The 19,215-nt window shown below is 39.2% G+C and overlaps 1 protein-coding gene across 3 annotated transcripts in view; it reads right to left on the bottom strand.

Annotated features, from left to right (window-relative positions):
* Nucleotides 1-19,215, bottom strand: part of PDZRN4 (PDZ domain containing ring finger 4) — a 228,837-nt gene that overhangs the window by 12,757 nt on the left and 196,865 nt on the right. For all 3 annotated transcript variants that reach the window (XM_054275741.1, XM_054275734.1, XM_054275750.1), the window contains 2 exons: nt 4,095-4,193; nt 1,884-1,946 (listed from right to left, as the gene is read on the bottom strand). In XM_054275741.1, the coding sequence (XP_054131716.1) occupies nt 1,884-1,946; nt 4,095-4,193 (162 nt within the window). The remainder of the gene's footprint in view (nt 1-1,883; nt 1,947-4,094; nt 4,194-19,215) is intronic.

Raw genomic sequence — 19,215 nt, 5'->3', positions numbered from 1 at the left:
TGCAGCCACAGAGAGGCTTGGGAGCAGATTTGCAACCTGTACAAAACATCCCCAGACATGGTGGCTCCTCCAATAACTCCTATCAGCTGAGTAACTGCTCGCCATGGCCCCAGAGGAGGCAGCCGGGCTGTCCCCACACTACCCGAAGGTGGCCACCCCATCCCAGATGCACTTTCAGCCTGCCCCATGGGCTGTGCTCAGCCTGCAGGTTCACAGCTAAAAACATCAGAAGTTCAGGCAACTACCACAAGGACTGCCCTCTTAAAACTTTCCCTTGACATTTTAACATTTTATTTAAAATACTCAGGCAGTTTTCAGATGCTTAGACTGTAAAGACTGGTGGTTTCTGAGAATGAAAAGGGGGCAGTTACAGCCTCAAAAATGAGACAAAACCTGCTGTCATTTTGTGAGGAATGCACATAACAACATTCCCCCCATAGCCTTAACCAATGCTGCCTGCCACCCACAGAAAACACCCCTGTGCTCAAGGATCTGTATCTCTCCCAGCCTCAGTGTAATCCACCCCTAATGGCACCATCACCTTCTATTTCTCTGAGCTATCTCATCAATAAGAGGAGATAGAGGGTCAATGTGTTTTCAGATATGAAAGTAAACCCCACATAACTCTCCGGGTGTTAACTTTAATGATAAAATTCATAGCAATATATCAGCACTGACATTAAAGTAATGCTCCAGTCCACAAGAGGATGCCAGAATTATCTATGTTTTCTCTCACCCCTGGAGTCTTTACTCAAAATTGAAATGAATTGAATTTCATTAGGAACTGGAAAACATTTGCCTGAACTGCTATAGGCTGTTCACCCAGGAATTTTACAGAAAGGAAAGGAGTGGAAAGTTTCAGCAAAGATATTTCATGCAGAAATGAAAAGATTGGAAGGAAGGAAGAGACTGATCTTGTGAAAACCTGAAAGCTCATCTGCTTAAATTAATGAAGGGCAATTATGGAACATGTTACAGAAAACCAACCTGTCATCACCAGGAGTTTCTTCTGGGGCTTCAGCGAAAAAAGGTAAAAATACAAGGCAAATCACCTTGGAACTGGAATTAAAATGCTACAATACAGCAAAAAGTTTCTAGTCAAGTGATTTTTGGTAGCTGTTTCATGATTTTGCACAGTGGTGAAAAATGCACTACCCATTGCTGGTTGAAAATGGAAACCCACTGCCATTCTCGCTGTTTCCCTCACTGTACAGGTGCCCTGCCCTGTGCAGCAGCCAGCCACCCTCTGATAAATGTAACACACAAACCTATGCTGTGACGAACAAACCTATCTTTGGGGTAGCTCTTTAAGGAAGTGGATGAACAGAAACAAAGGGAGAAAAAAAAAGCCAAGGTGGTGGATTAGAAAAGAATTCAGAAAAGCAATGTATTATTGGGGAAGGAAATAAAATATTAACAAAAACCTAATGAACCCCCTCCTTAAGTTTGTTCAAGATCATCCTTCTCTAAACAACATATTTTTTGTGTGAAAACTCTTATTATCTATGCTTACCATAAAGAGTTTTACTCAAATTTATGCAATTGGTTAATGATCAGCATGTCTTTGACACTTATATTTATGTCTGCAGGATCCTGTTTAGAATTTGACACTGAGATGAACATAGTGGAAATGAGATTTTCTAATAAATATGGAAAAAAAAGACATGGGATGTAAGTGCATGAGCCAGAACGAGTTTGTCAGTCTCATTTTTCAGTACACACACTAGCTCCCAGCTATTGTGTTAAAAAACAGACAGACATGGATTTTCTCATCGATCACAGTAACAAAGAGAACCATCTTCCCTCGTTAACAGTCCACAGAGAAGATGGCACTGCATGTTTGTCTGAAGAAAGAGTTTAAGGAAGAGTCTCTCATCACATACTTGCAAAATGCGGTCTCCTTCACGGATCCGTCCATCTCTGGCAGCAATGCTGTTTGGATCAACCTGCACAGGACAACAACCAGGAACTGGACATGAAAAGACTTTTATGGGAAATTTTAAGAGCTGCACAGTTGTAAGAGTTGAAAAGGTATAATTTTGAAACAGTACAGAGGCAAGCTGAAATTTCCTTTAGAGTAACAAAAATGAAGGAGTTCTTTAAAAGATCATATATGAGCCTGTTTCAGAAAAAAGCCTCAAGACAGAAAGGGTTGGGAATATATGATTTTCAAATTAATGCTTTGCCACTGTCAGGCATTAACCTTCAGCTGTCAGAGCATTAAAAATCAATGAAACACCCTTTTCTCTGGAAGTTCACTATGGACTGAGAAGCTTCTGCAGCAGTTGATACCTCTATACAAATGGGCCTGTCTTTGGGCATGATCCTTTTTCTTCCATGGAAACATTTACTATTAAATTTTTATCTTAGTAATCAATCTGTTCACAAGGAAACATCAAAAAAACCCGAAGGATCCATATTGTATGGATCACTCATAGGTCCTGTAAATCATGCCTAGTCTGAACCAGTTAAATATAAGTTAATTTAACCTAAACAGATATTTAGGGCTCCAGTGATAGTTTATCAAAGACACTACAGCTCATCCCTGAGTAATGGCCTACTGTTTGTTGCAGGACAATTCAATCTATCACCTTTCACTTGATGGTTATCTTAAAACATTTATTTTGCCTCATCATGATATAAGTTCTTTTTTCAAACCAAAATTTTGAGTTGGGCATTGAGTTTGCGGGATACATCTTCTATGTGCTAGATACTATTTTATTCTTTTGCATTGTCATAAAAAAACAATGAATCCGAAGTCCTTAATCAAGTACAAAAGATAATATCAATACATTCACTTTCAAAGGTCTGGGAAAATTTTATCATGCAGGATAAACAGAACATTTCAGATATAATTCTGGAATGTCTTAAGAGATTCCTGAGCTTTCTTTGCCCTCACAAGGTCAAACGACAGCTTATACAACTGGTGGAAGATATATTTGTAGGTAATTTATATTAATTCCTCATTCTTGTTCCAAGGCTTTGCTTTTCAGCTTATTTAACATTGCTACCAGCCTCTTTATGTGTAATCTTGCCTTCATCCCATTCGCTGATACAGAGGAAAATTCTGTATTTTGTGATCCTCTCCATCCATGAGCTCCACTAAGAATTTAGAATCACAGAATGTCTCAAGGTGGAATCGACCCACATGGCGCCCATTAAATCCAACAACCTCCTCCTCAAAGGACTACCTAAAAAAACCCACCATATGACTAAAAGCTTTGTCTAGTTGCTCCTTTAATTGTGACAGGCTTGGTGCTGTGACCACACCCTTGCACAGCCTTATTCCAGGAACAAACTACCCTTTTAGTGAAGAACCTTTCCTTAATGTCGAAATTTGGTTCAACATGTCAAAAAAGTGACCACCTGGGATCACAGCTCATGCAGAATAATCAGCAGTGACCTTGGACTCAGAAGAGTTTTGTTTTACACAGAGAAAAAAACATTTTTGAATGACTGGAGACTCAAACAGAGACGGTGCTCTTGGAAGTCTTGTGGACTGACCGTGTGAAATGCTAACAATCTGTGCAGGGTGCCAAGTTTTCTGAGTGGAGCCAGTGAAAACCTGAGGATTCAACCCACCTCAATATTTAGAATTCTACATTTTGGTCTTCTAGCATATTATTAATCTCTCAAGCTACTCCCTCTACCCATCTCTGGTATGTCTGTGTGTACCACAATTGCAACAAACACAAAAATAACACAATAACGATTGACCACTTTTAGTAGTACTGAGGCTGTGGCAGAGGGAGAATGCAAGCAGGGTTGTCGAGAAGGCACTTTTCTCCTCAAAAGCTCTGCCTGATCTCCATCATAAGGGCACATTTCTTTTAAGATTCAGACCATTCTCAGACTGCTTTACTAACTACAATGTTGTAGTTCAAGGCACTTACACTAAAGAAGCCCACTAGTAATTATTACTCTGCTTGGGCAACATGATTTGAGCTGATAATCTAAATGAATTGAGAGTGACATGAGCTGGTTGATGACCAACACTTCTGTGCTCCTGTCTAAGAGCACTTTCCCGTTGATTCCCTGGCACGTGTAGCCCTCCATTAACCTCTCCCATGCTGCTCCCAGGGCCATGTCCTTACCTCACTGACATAGATTCCCGTGTCCTCCTCATCATCAGTTCTGTAGCAGACAGTCAGCCCCAGCTTCTCCTGGCTGCCAATGCGGCACAGCTCCACCTCCTACAAGAAAATTCACAGGCTTTTGTGGCGGCTCTTGCCAAGGGTGGAAAGAACTGCACAGCACAAGGGACCACCAAGCTGCTGAGATATTCATGGGGTATGACCTACTCATCCTGCTCAATCTTGAGACACAATGTTACGGATGGATCTTTAAGGGAGAAATTATTCCATGAATTAAGAAGGAAATCCCAGTACAATGCAAGTTCAAGCTATACAGAAACTGTTTGGTAAGACATGCCAAACTTTGAGAAATATAGCTGTGCATTGATTTTGCAGGTCTTTGACTTTTGGGTAATAGAAGCTGACTTATAATAGATTATATAGTCCTTCTAGTCACATCACAATAGCTGATTTATAGCATGTAAGACAGACTGGATACCATCAATCAATCCATCACACAAGTGCCACTCCCTTCTGACAGCAATCCAAGCCATAAAGCAGAAGTACAGGCTTCCATTAATGGCATAATTCCTTCCCTGGCCAGTGTACTGGTGCTTCATTGCAGAAGCTGTTAGATAACAGAAAGATGCTTCAAGGAATCTCCTGTGGAGCTAAACAGCAGTGGCATCTTCCTCAATTGTGAGATGATGCAGAAAACATATTTTTAGTGCCAGATGTCCCAGCCGTGCCATCTCATGAAAAGTGCAAGTTTTTGGGCAGATGGTAGAGTGATAACTATTACATACACCAATCTGAGTTAAGCATCTTTAGAGTTTCATAGGGGAACCATTCACAAAAAGGCAAAGCTGCACTTGGTTTGAACACTGTGAAACAGAATATTGTAATAAAGCAGGATGAACCCAATAGCACAGAGTATTAGCTTGGTTTCAAGTAGGAAACTTTGGTTGGTGTCTGTATGTAAAGAGAGTCTTCAGGTCACATTTGGACCCTGACAACTTCTGCTTCTGTGGCTATGCAATAAAAGGAGAGAGACCAACCTTTGCTTCAGTTCTCAGATACAGAATCCTCTGTGACACAGAGCCTGTTCCCCCCCATTCCCAGACATGTCATACAGACTAACCCACAAAAAGGCACTGGGTGCACAGCAGTGAGGATCCACTACTGAATCCAGTAAGTTGTAGGGCCCAGTTGTCAAAAAAGCACAACTTACAGAAAAACGTGAACTTCACACACATGGGTTAGCCAACGAGCCTCGTGATGTTTTCATTTCAGCTGAAGATCTTTTACAAAGGGCACTGCTATGACTTGCTCCCCTACTCCCTCATGAGAATTCAAATCTACACAGCTTCACTACCTACACAAATCCTAGAAGATTCTCTCTGGACTTTGGATATTCAGTGTCTTCATGAAAACAAATAAAATGTAGAAAAAACTCACGAAATCTGTAGTATTTAGTTCTTCTTACATATGGCAGGAGTTCTACATAGGGTGGTAAGGAGTGGAATTATTCATCTGTACACATTATACATTGGGTTTGAAAGAAGAAGCACAGAAGCATGTTTTATTAGGGAAGAGAATTGCAGTGACCTGATTTTGGCATTGGGAGCAAAAGGATGTGTACTGGAGGGAGGCCTATTCAAAACCCAGAGTAATTGATGCCTCCAGAGGGAAAGACCACTTGACTAGAACTGTAATATTAGGGAGAAATTACAGTAACAAAATGGCTTCAATTACAGCAACAAGGTATACTTTTAAGGAATAAAGAAGTTTGTGGTCCCTTGGAGGCCCATAAGGAAACCTAAATACACCATAAAGGACCGAAACTGGGACCTTTAAATCAAGGCAAACAGGGAGCTGTGCACAAGCTGAAATCCATTAACTTTCATTGTCCTGCTGGCATAACCTCTTGTATCCCCAAGCTGAGGGTGGACAGGGGCCCCAAGGACTGCTCTGAACATAATTTCTTCAGATGTGAATGACCTTAAAATTCTCGTGGATGTTTCGACTCAAAATACTGCTGCAAAACTGTACCAATATTTCAGGCCGGATTCTCTTAGTGTGCTGGCTCAATGAGCAGAAAAAATCAACCATTTAGGGCATGAAAGAGCAAAGGAAAATGAGGATGAGCCTAGAGGCTTCATCCTGTGTGTACAAGAGATTTGCCAAAACCAGGTCAGGGAAGCAGCTGATGACAAGTAACAGTGACTAATGTCCTCTGGCCGGGCTGCAATAGCCCTGGCTGCACACAGTACCTGAGCTACCACAGCTTTCATTTCTCTGCCCAGTAACAGATCTGAGAGCTGAGTTTAGTACTTGAGATAGTCTTGCACTATCTCTTTCCTAAATTATTATATGGGGTGTAGTCTGATGACTGCACGTGGCTGTGGCTGCAGAGAAGCTGTAGATACCTACAACTGAGATCCTGGAACTTAGTAATGAAGTCCCCAACAACCATTTTTTGTTTTTCAGTATAGATGCCATACTCAAGCACATACTCAAGTGATATCTCATTCAGCATGAGGGAGAAGGTGAGTAAGGTCTGTTGCTTTGCACTGGAAGTCATTTCAGATAACTTCCTTTGGCCCATGGCTCATCTGCACTACTAACCTCATGGCATCTCTTTTTTTTACAGGAAACACTATTCATCCTGGTCACAAGCAAACAAACCAGAGTTGAAACATATTTTAGGAAAATTTAAAGCCACTTTGCATGAAGTAGTAAATCATCTCTCAGAGCAAAAGCCCACTAATCTGCTAAGTCTGAGTAATAAGCATGTATGAAACAATTTCAATGGAAGCGCAGCAAGTGAAACACTAGAGAATCAGAACTATCACAGTCAAATACATTTGACATAGTACTTTGCAACAGATGCTTTATAGTGCTGTGGAGTTTTTCTCCTCACAACTGGTTTTCAACAGAAGAAACAGTAGGTTTGGCAGCAGTAATGAATTTGCAAATAATTTCCTTCTCTGAAATCTTTTTTGAAATATGTATGCATGTCTGCGCACACACACAGTCACTTTCTCTTTGGCTTTTCTCTGTGTGCATGTAGGGACTGAACTGCCAGTCTTCAAGACTCAGCATCTTCAAAATCTATGAGAAATAGTATTTGGACATTCATGAATAGAGCTGACAGATAGATGGTGGGAGGAGAGAGACTGAAGCTCAGGAAGCGCTCAGGAGATGACAGCCTTCCCCTCTTTGGGCACACTGCGGGCAGCACCTCTCAACACTTTGAAGAGTACTTTGCTGCCAAGTGACAGAAATCAATGCCAAATGGCTAAATCTTTGACTTGCTGCTTTTTTTCTCTGAGTGGCCAGAACAAAAATTCAGCGCATTTTCACAGTAAAGACAATACTTTAAAGTGTTTTGCCATAAATTATTTGGTTAAAAGACAGACATGGAAATCAGAATAAGGACTATCCCTTCTTGAAAGACTGGGATGCAATTTACAAAGTAGCCAATTTCTGCAGACATAGAAGAGTCAGAAAACATATGCAGATCATGTAGGATTGAAATTTCCCTACCATCTCAAATTTATTGTACTTTACAAAAAAAAAAAAAAAAAAAAAGGAATATCTTGCCTCATAAGACAGATTTTTTTTGCAGAGTTCCAGAAGTTTTCTGCTTTTAAGTCCCTATTCCCTGTCTGATAGTAACTGCTTTGCTATAGTCACCTCATACAACTTTTTGTGACTTGTTTTCCTTATCTATAAGCAGAAAAACACTACCAGAGTAGCAGCACATTAAAGAATAAATGATTGCAGAGCATTTGAAAAGCACTGTAGGAATACTACAAATATTCTACATCCTTCTAAAAAATCCCCATCTGCCTTTCCAGCAATTGCTGAACCCATTCAAAAGACTGAAACAGACTATCAAAACTGTCACAGCTACTGAGCTTTCCTCACCCATACAGTATCCAGAGTAATGGGTCCAATGAAGTCTGCCACTCAAGGGGCAGCATCAAATCCAAACATAACAGTATTTTTCCTAAATGGACATTGTGTGATCAATTAACATTAAACTCCTCATTACAATGAGAATATTATCTTGCCATTGAGACAAAAAACAAATTAATAGTCAAAAAACAAATTAATTTTAATTAGTGTTACTCCTCAGTGTAACAGAACCTGTTACTCATAGTTCAAAGTTTATATTTTTGTGACATGGCAAGACAGGAGATCCTAAACATTTTCAGTTTGTGATACAGTCAACTATTTCATTTCTAAGCATTAACTAGAATCTATTCATTCTATTTAGCTCCATTATCTTTAGAGGAAAAGATCAGTATAGTCTAGCCTATAAAACCAAAAGACTCTTTCCTCTTTCTTCCCTCTCCAGTTCAAACAACACTCCTAAATAGAGGGGAAGAAAAAAAGACAGGAGTGAGAAGGGAAACTTTGCTGTTTACAAGTATGAAAAAACCAGGTTTTAAATTAAGAGCCAGCACAGCAGGACACACACAGGCTTTAGAAAAGGAAATCACCACAGCATACTGCAGAAGGATTCCTACTCCATCAGCAGAAAGAAAAAGTGCTGCCAATCTGAAAAACTCCTTGTGTGGTGAAACAAACAATGCAGTTCAGTGATGCTTTATCTTAATTCTAAAATGTTTGAAATATGGCTGTCAAGTTCAATTTACAAAGCCCACAGTAATGTAATGGTGTTTTAAGGCAAAAGAATTCCAACAGACGAACTCTATGGACATGTCTGTGTGTTCAGCAATTTTTCTGTATCAGCGAAGGATTACTGGTACCTTTTGGACCAAGCCCAGATTATAATTCTTACTAGCTGATATTATTGCAATATCAAGGAAAAAAAAAACAAACAGAAAAGAAAATATTACCTTTGTAGCCACCCAGAACGATGCACTTACCACTAATAAGTGAGTTACTGCCCACAGCTAAGTAAGTGGTCATGTGCAGATTCTGAAACACCATGAAATAAACCACCTTTATGTTTTACCCCTTAACATTCCACCACCAGGCAGAGCTCCAAACTCTTTATACAATTTACCTCATGGTGACATGACCTAAGAGTCTGGAAATGTTAAAATACACAAAGGTTCAGCTTACAGGTTTTTTGATTATGTCCTTGTTTACCTGTAAAGCAGTGTCTTGTGTCAGGCAAGTTATTCTGTGCCACAGCCCTTTCAGAAGAAATCAAGGCTTACTGAATGGAACAGGGGGCCCAATATCTGATGATCCAAAGTGGAGAAGCATAGTGTCTAGTGCACATTTTAAGAAAAAACAACACCAAAATAATTAAGCAAAATAAGAAAAGAATAGTTACTTGTGTCTTTGCTTTTCCTTGTTACCTGTAGCAATTGCTGACAAGCTGCTTTTACTGTTCATCTTGCTAATGGTATAATTGACAGAATGAGTAATTGAATGAAGGAAGCACAAAAGGCCGAGATCAGAGTACTTACAGAATAGCTCAATAAGGAATTAACTGAGAAAGTGCATTAAAGTCAGACTTATTTTAATAAATTAGTTACACTGAAAAAAAATCCTCATCTGTCTGAGCTAGTGCCAGTCTTCTGAGGCCTCAAACAGAAGAGCTAAGGGACTATGTGGATTACACACCTTAAAATTAAGATTCATTCTGGAGTATCATCTTGATTCTGCACCTTTATGGGTGAGACCAACCTCCAGCTGAATTTTGGCTGCTTTTCACACTTTCTGTCACAGTTACTATATGAAGTTTCTGTAACCAAGACAATTTTTTTCAGCTTCTTGTTAGTTTCTGTAAACTACGGAAACTAAGAAAAGATCAGTCTCAGTCTCATAAAAGTGTTTAGTAATTCCAACTCTGCAGTTCTTGTCTCATCACTTATCTTGCATCTCAATGATGCAAGCATTGGGATCATTATCAGACAGGGCTTCAAAGAGCCAGGAACCTGGTAGATCTTGCTAATAGCATTCACTTTCTTGGTCTTTTCCTCCACCTAACCTGAAGGATTTACCTTTTCCAGGCTGCTAAATCACCGGTTGTTTACATTGCTACTTTGTATTATATTTAATTTTCATAATGCCACACACTCATCATCACTAGCAAGTAATTCTGCTCATGAAATAAAAATAATACAAACAGAACCTTAACTCTTCATACAGGAACAGTTCAATCTAATGAAGCCCTAGGAGGGCTAACAGTGGAACTGCTAAATACAAAAAAATTCATCTCAAATTCAGAAGAGATGATAATGGTATTACATGTCACATAAAATCATGCATTGCAAATGAGAGGGTGTAAAACAGAGGGCTTGTAGCAAAACAAACATCAGCAGAATAAATGTGATTCTTTAGACTTCACTTTAAAGCACAGTTTATTTCATCTCGAATTTGTACTGTGCAGGAGTTGTGAGTGTCATGTACAAATGATCAGGGTGTGTACAATGGGTAAGATACACACTTTAAACAGACAGTGTTTCAAACAGGTATCATGTGTCTCATAATCCAAATCATACTTCCAACACTGAGCATGGCTTTTTTTTAGAGGTTATATCTTTAATGGTGACCAGAAGTAATCTGAAGAAACTCAGAAGAAAGAGATGTAAATCCTAGCATTGGTAGAATTCATCAAAACAATCTATTTCAACTGTGATCTTTTTTCTATGGACTACCTATCTTTGTTTAGATGAAGAGAGTCTGTGATGCCTCTGCTGTATATTTAACAAAGTAATTCCATAATAAGGAAGCTATTTCACATTCAGAGTTGGGGTGGATGTTGAATATTTAATTCTTTACCTGCATGTGCACGTGTCTATGTGTACAAACTTTGGTATATGACTATATAGGCACTGCAGTACTTCTATACCTGTGCAGAGCTTATATATCTGTATGCAAATGCATGCCAGGCAGGCCAGTTACACTGCATAAAATCTTTCCTGGCAATCATCTAGCAGTTAATTTAAGAGCATGATTACAAATCTTGAAAACACAGTGACAGGGTATATGCTTATAATGAGAAGCTGAAAATGTCAGATCACCCCACAATCCTCAGAATCAGAGTAATGACATTTGCAGCCATCTCTGGATTTCACTAACTTTTAATGACAAACCACATAGACTACCTACTTATTCATAAATGCAAAAAGAAATGGCAAAAGGAAACAAGAATTTTCAGTTTCTAGAAAAGCTCTTCTGTCATAAGATAGATCAGTCTAACATAAAGCCCTTTTCTCACTTTACCTCCATGACAACTGAGTGTTTAGGGTGAGCTGCTCTAAAGAAACAGCTCACAGGAGAGCCTGTATAGAGGAACTGCCTATCACTGCAGCTTTCTTAAGTGTGCCAATAAAAAAAGATCAAAACCGCCTGGGATTCTGGGGCTTCCAGACAGCAGGCAAGCAATACTGCCGGCAAACAAAGGCATCCTAGACCTCAGAACTATCCTAACATCATCAAGAGTTATGCTCTCCTGTCAAAGGGATTTTCCAGGAAATACATTAATGTCTTTGTAACACAGGCTAATTGAAGGCTATGTTCCAGAAGTATTCAGTGTGAAACAGAGTGCAATGAAATGGCCCTCCCCTTCACAGGTCACTGCAGGGTCCTAGCACATTCTTTCCACAATGAACAAACTTGTATTTAAAAGCTTGCAGAGGATTTAATTTACAAACACCAGCCACTTTCACAAGAAAAACAATTCCTCCGTCAGAAAAGCAAAGCTCTTAACTGCTCTGCTATCTTCACCATGGAAGGTTACAAACATTGCAGGATTTTAGCACATTATACATCAGTTTTAGAACCCATTCTGTAAATGTCTATGGAGATTTGGTCGAGTTCAGTGTTTCACTTTTAAAATTACTGACATTCTCAAGCTGTAAAAATAACCTAAAGAAATAAATTATTTTTCCTCTTTCTAACAGTCCCAGTATGTTCTGTTATTCAGATTTCACACAGACCCGCACATCCACCATGTACTTGGGGGCTATTTGGATGGAAATAGAAAAGCTATGGAGCAAGACAGAGCCAGCCTAGATGTAAACAAGTTGGAACTGCTGGCAGCTGTGCTGTTACAAATAAAATTGCATTCCCTGGTGTCTTCCCACTTATCAATTTTGACAGAAGACCGTCCTGACTTCTCATAAACAGCATCGAAAAGGACAAATCACACTGGGTGTCAGATTTGCCAGAATGGATTTGGTTGGCAGCTTACCACAAAGAAACAGAGGGTTATCTCCATTCCACATGGTGAGGAAAAACAATGCTCAGTCCAAGGGGTGGGGGCTTTACCTTATAGGCTGATGTCTCATATAATCCTCATTTTTTAAAGTCTGGTTTAGATTTAAGAATCTCTGACACAAGATTTGTTTACATCAAAGCAGAACGTAGAAATATCAGCAAGCATTTTTCAAATGCATAATCCAAACCCAAACGCAATGTAGTATAAGAAACACTTAAAAATAAACCCACTTTCCTACTGATCCCTGCTTTATAGCTACTCTTAGAGCCACATGCTCTTTTGTGTCCAGACAAAGAATGCTCTGGGATGGCAGGATGCTGTAGACAATGACACCAGTGTTAGAAAACAAAACAAGAAAACAAAAGGAGAAAAAGAAAAAACTAGCAGAAAACCCCAGAATTAATATGCTTAAATATAGCCACCTATTAATTAAATATCTTTGTTCTGGGGGAGCAGAATTTGGCCCTGCTGCTGCTGAATCCTTTGATAATAAAGAAGCTCCAATGGATGTGGGAATTCACTCTCACCCTGCAGCTCTGGAGTGAAAATATTTGGTGTGCATTACACTTCTGTGTGAAAAATCAAACAATGGAGAAACTTAAGGCATGGTAGGCCTGCCAGTGAGTGTTCAGCAGTCTGATGTGTGATGACCAGTAACAGCCTGCTGGCCATGAGTGGGAGGAGGAGGACACCCTGGTGTTAGCTGAGACTCCCTTGGAGTGAGGATGAGGGGGATAGCAGTCATGGAGCAGATGGGGCAACGGGTTGGGCTGGATGAATGACGGAGCTGGACTACAAATATGAGAAGCCTGTGGTCACTGTGCTATGAACAAATTCAGTGTTGCAGTGGGAGGTAGGGTCTGGAGCATATGAGGATGAGATAAACACCTCTAAGTCTGTGGGCCTGGCAGACCTTGTGTGGCCTGTCTGACTTGCATTTAAAGGATATTTTAGCGTAAAGACACGTGGTGGACTTTAGAGTGAGTGTATGTTATATGGAAGTCAAAGAAGGGAAAAAAAAATCCTTTACCAATTACAGGCTTCCTGGCTGTTAAAGGGTCAACAGCTGACAGTGTATCCTCCAGGAAATCACAAACCTTCTCTTGAAGCTTAGCTAGTGTGCATGATACCAAATCTTCACATTCAAAAATGACAAATCCAAAAAATCAACACTTATGAGAAATATTAAGCCTAAAATACTCTAAATGCTATTGAAAAAACAATTTTCCCCTATTGTCTGGATGATCACTTACTGGAAAGTAAAATATCCACTGTCTTCTTTCAAACAAGCCATGATCTTACTTTTCTCCCTGATTCTTCCACCTTCCTATTTGTCCTTTTTACTTTTGTTCTTCTCCCATGGTGCAGTATGAATGCTAATTTATTAGAGATACTTGACTACTTACCTATATTTTCCTGTGATATGTATGCATATATATTTTCTCCTGCTTGAGACCCAGCACCCCTGCTGGTATGTTGTGTATCTGGGAAAACCATGCATAGTTGCTTTCTGAGCAGAGAGATCCATGATGAAATGCTTATATGTAGTATTTTTCAGGAGTCAACTTTGGTCCTTGCTATTGGTGTTTCCCTCAATACAAATGTAAATTTGTGAAGGATACAAGAGGAGGTTAAAGTATAATGAGCTAACTGATAATATGCAGTGAAGTGTTTCTTTTTCACTGATCTCAGATCCTACATTGTCACTTTCTTCTCATTAAACAAAGTAGGTGGGAATAGCACAGACAAGGCAGAAACTGAATTATGATAAAATGAGATAAGGAGATTGGAGTAGTAACTATTCTACTGAGCAGTGTGTGTGAACATGCTAAACTGTCACATTGGTTTTTGCTCCTTGAGGGTGGGGAGAACAAACCCAACAAACTTAATCAGTTCATTTTTTTTCCTTTTGGGGATTTCCAGAATTTGCTCCCACATCTGTTTTCCAATGGAAATGGCTCTGATGTAAAATGTTGTAATGGACCTCCTCTTGGTTTTCAGGTAGGAATACAGTACTCCATATCTGACTAGAAGTCCATTACCTAATTAGAGGACTGGATTACATCTCCAAAAAGGGAAAGCTGGGAGAACTGCATTTGATTAGCCTTTTGAAGAGAACTCACCTACTCAATAAGGAGATATTGTTGCTTCCTTCAGACACCAAATGCAAGAGTCCAAAGAAGTCAGAACCAGACTCTTTGAGATGCATGGTGAGAGCCACATGAGACAACAGACATCATTACTTGGGAAATTCCAGTTAGATATTTAGGGAAGTGCTTCTTACTATGAGGATAGTCAAAGACTGGAAGAGTTGTCCTAAGAAGGTGTAGACTATAACTACAACTACAAGTTATAGACCATAACTATATCAGCTGTATAATCAGCATCCATTTCTTTGCTCCTCTGTAACAGGTTCACTGCAATTTCTGGACTTGCCTCAAATAGGAGTAATTGAAGGCCACTTGGAAAATTTAGTGGTAATGTCTACAGAAGGGAATGAGACAATCTTAGCTCATGACATCAGTGCTAAAATCTTTACAGTGACTTCTACATTTCTGTTTATCATTCATTGTGTTGGAGATTAAGGTCTGGAAGGGATCCAAGACATGCAAAAGCTCTCTGTACTAGGAAACCAGTCTCCACACTGAGACTGTCAGATATATACTTCTCTGTCCATGAATGTCCTCTTTGATACTCTGGAGTTTTCCAGGCCCTAATGGTATAAAAACATTCAAATCTGACACACTTCATTGGGTAGAAGAAAACCTGTTGAAAGTAAGAATTCTGATAAGGCCAGGAACTTCAGGTCCCCAGGTAATAGCTGCTCCCCTTCCAAAAAACCCATCTATCTCAGCTGTTTCTGGTTTCCCATTCCCTTAAGTCTAATAAAGAACCTCTTCATACCTTATTGTTCTTTCTAAACTGTAGCAAGCACCTTCTTCTAGACAATATACCTTAGATACACAAAGCCCAGAGATTTAAGGGGCGTCATAGCTGCAGTTCAGATCAGCTGAAAATCACTTAGAATAATTAGCTTTCACAATATAGTAAATGAAATAATAAATTAAACCAATACAATACAATAAATTTCACCTAGTGCAGGTAAAATCATACTTTACATTTGCTGTATTTTAAAATGCTACTGCTGAGTACTTGGCTCTGTAAACATCATTGTTACTGCTGCCTGCCTGCTTTGGGCCTGAAATGTGTCAGAAGATTTATCTGCCTCATCAGCACTTTCTAAACACCCAGGCAGCCAATCGAAATGGGGAGGCATAACAGATGTGCCAACATCTGCTGCGGCAAGCATTTATCTGGACAGTGGAACACATAGCTGCAGATTCAAACTCTTACCCAGTTACAACTCCATGTGCATGGACAGCCCAGATCTACAACTGTGTGAAGGCTATTTTGGGATATTAATTGAAATAAAGCGAAAATGTAGTTTTTCAATTACATTTGTGAGAAATATACCTTCCTGTAATTCAGTTTATGCCTTTCAAACACAGTAAAGGCAAAATACTATGAAAAAGCTAATTTTAAAGTTGAACTTAGAAATTCTTAGAAAGCATATACCAATTCCATCCCATCTATGGTCTTGTTTACCTTGAGGTACACACACATTAAAATATGTATAGTTAAAATATGCACACTTTAATGATATACATGTGCCTATAAATCAAGCACATGAAGCAATAAGAAATTACTTTCAAAACACATTTTGATTTTCCTGGCACCAAAGTGAGGTCTATGGGCACCACATCCATGCTGAGTTTCAGCTGTTCAAACTTCTGTTGCACACGGAATGCCCACTACCCCCTAACACACACTTGTGCAGATTGATAAAATCATGAGATGAAATACAAAGCAAGCTCATCTTCTGCTTTTTGATGCACAATACAGTTTCACCTGTATTCCAGCTCGCCAAACCATGCCCTCTAGGAATGACTATCACATTCTCTTTGAAGAGATCCCTCATTAAATAAAAAAGCAAACTCCCAGAGAAAAGGCCTCTCCCGCTTTTTTTTTTGATTTCTCCTCTGAAAGCCCAGCATGAATAATACTGAAACCTTGTTTTAAGCCCAGTTTATTGTAAAAGGTTCCCTCTTGCTAGGGTGACTCAGCCCATATTTCCTATGCTCAAGGATTTCCTAGGATCTAAGCTTTAAAATAGGAACATATTATAATAAACTGGCTAACAGGACTGAGGCTACTTTTAAAAGAATATGTAAAATAAATTATTGTCTCTCATATTTTGTCTGTATAGCTAGATTTCATGTTTCCAAGAGAGACTACATGAACATTCAAGTAGAAGGCATATGAAAAATAGCATTAATAAAACCCTTAGAAACATTTTGACTCTAAAACATATATGGAAGTATGTGGGATAATAATGTAAGAACTGTCTAAACAAAGAATTTCTCCAAAACAGAAGATTTATAATCCACAGATTTCCATAAATATGAAAATATTTCCAGCACCTTTCTCTTCCTTCACTGACTGAAAAGCACATTCCATACATTATGTTGCCCAGCAATAAAGTGTTGCTGAACTAAAGTCAATTTTCTTCATTTTCCTGGAACAACATAAGCTCTGACAACAAGTAAGAATTTTTATTAGCTTCCAGGTGAAATAAGGAGTAACCCTGAGCTTGTTTTATGAAATCATGAAACAGAATGAATATCACTGACTTGATATATATTTTCTCCTGTTTTAAAACACAATAAATGGTAATAACCTTGATAAATTTGTCCATGCCAGTTTTGTGTCTTTTTCTCCCCATTCTCTCATGATCCTCTGCAGTCATGGACACAATTCAAATCCCTAAATTGGCATATTTGTTACTTAGAGGAAGTGAGATGACAGCAAATTCATTCACTTTGAATGTCAGGATTTTGTGATAATATACAGCAATACACTCAAAATCAGCGAACAACTGTGGCAGAAATTACCCTGACATTGCCTTGTATCTAAATGATCCAATGACTAGCAAGGAAGAAGAGTGATTTAATGGCCAAAAAAAGAGATGCATTACAATTAAAGGCTTCTGGCTTTTATTGCCAGTTCTGCCACTGATTGACTTGGCAAGTCTCTCAATACAACTGTCCTTAGTTCACCTTAATTCACAGCTTGTGAATTCATGTAGCAATACAGGACATCATAACACTGCAGAACCTCAATAGAATGGTTTTGTTTAATTTATTTATACCTGAAAAGTGACCTCAATACTTAAAAGACAAATGAAAAACTGAAAGAAAAGGGCTGCTCCTTTCATCAATCCTTTGCTCACTTACAGTGTACAATCGACCACAGCTAGGGAGAAATTCCATGTTTATTACTGTCTATGGGTAAATTATACTGATGTAAATTCAAGGGTATTTTAAAAATACACAATCTTATGCTGTTTTATGCCAAATGCATGCTCAGTCTTCTTTTAATTATTATCCAGTGTTATTAAAAGAAATAAAGCAAAAAATATTCCAGTGCCACTTTCCCCTTTTTTGTTTCAACTGTGACCTTTCTACTTTTAGTCAATAGCTGGGTCACAGGCCAGGCATTTGCCACCCAGAACTCTTTTGAGTTAACGGGAAGAAATCACAAGGAAAGGTTTTAGAAGCCCTGACCATTATAAGTGCTTCCTCGGGTCCAACTGAAACAACTCTAATAATCTATTTACTAATCCAGGAGAATTCTTTAAAAGATAGCTTTAAAACAGAGTCCATTTTTTCCTCTTTATATTTGTATGATAGAACAGGTGGAATGGGGAAAAAAATGGGCAAATCACCCCAAATTCCCACAAACCAGAACTTCCTAAGCAGCCAAAACCACAAACTATAGGCACACACATACCTGTTCACTTCCTTCATGATACTTCTTATCAGCAAGTACCACATTAACAATATTAAAAATTGACACAAAAAAATCAGAATAATGGTGTCAGTAAATGTCTCTATACCATGGGGCAACCACGATTCAGCTGTAACTGCTAGGTTTGAACCAATGGTCAGAAAAGAAACAATGTGCCAAGTGTCCCTCCTGTGATAACAGACTGAGAGAATTGGGGTTGTTCAGCCTGGAAAAGAGAAAGCCACAGGAAGAACTCAGAGCAGCCTTTCACACCTAAGGGGGCTACAAGGGAGCTGGAGATGACCTTTATACATGGGCATGTCATGATAGGACAAGGGGTAAGGGCTTTAAAATGAAAGAGGGCACATTTAGATTAGGTATTAGGAATGAGTTCTTCATTATGAGGGTGGTGAGACACCCAGAGGAGCTGTGGATGCTTCATCCCTGGCAGTGTTCAAGGCTTTCTGGATGAGGCTTTGAACAACCTGGTCAAGTGGGAGGTGTCCCTGCCAATGGCAGGGCCTGGAACTACACTATCTTTAAGGTCCCTTCCAATCCAAACCATTCCACGATTCTATGATGAAGTCCCAAATTATCTAAGCCCACTTTGAGCTGTCAGTTCAGTCCCTCCACCACAACAGCAGCTCCATGAGGCAAGGCATGTGGTGAGAAGCATCTGCTTTTTCCATTGAAAATCTACAGCACAGCAAGTTTGTTCCTATTTCTACTACCATACCAGTCAGGTCTGATGACAATGAAGAGACACAACCTTGTCCACCATTTCAGCTCTTCTAAACTACAACACTCATATCTCTATAAGGATCCATATTTCTTGAAGCCTTCTCTTTTAAATTATGTCTGGTGGTTGCTGAATTCAATAACTGCCTTTTATTTCCTAGAGGTGCATTTTGTGATTTATCTCCAATTTTAAGAAGTTCAGGGTAAAATATAAAGGTTCCAGTCACAGTAGGAAATATAGTGAAAAAGTGAGCACAACCTGATATCTAGCTTCATTGTGCAGAAACACTCATCAAGTAACAAAACAAGAGAGCCTGACAGCAGCAATCAGCAGTGCTGGCAGTG

The sequence above is a fragment of the Melozone crissalis genome, unplaced genomic scaffold, assembly GCF_028551555.1.
Source record: "Melozone crissalis strain CALT ecotype California unplaced genomic scaffold, PUWL_Pcris_2 ptg000004l_1, whole genome shotgun sequence".
NCBI classification, from domain to species: domain Eukaryota; kingdom Metazoa; phylum Chordata; class Aves; order Passeriformes; family Passerellidae; genus Melozone; species Melozone crissalis.
This window is presented reverse-complemented; position numbering and strand designations above follow the sequence as displayed.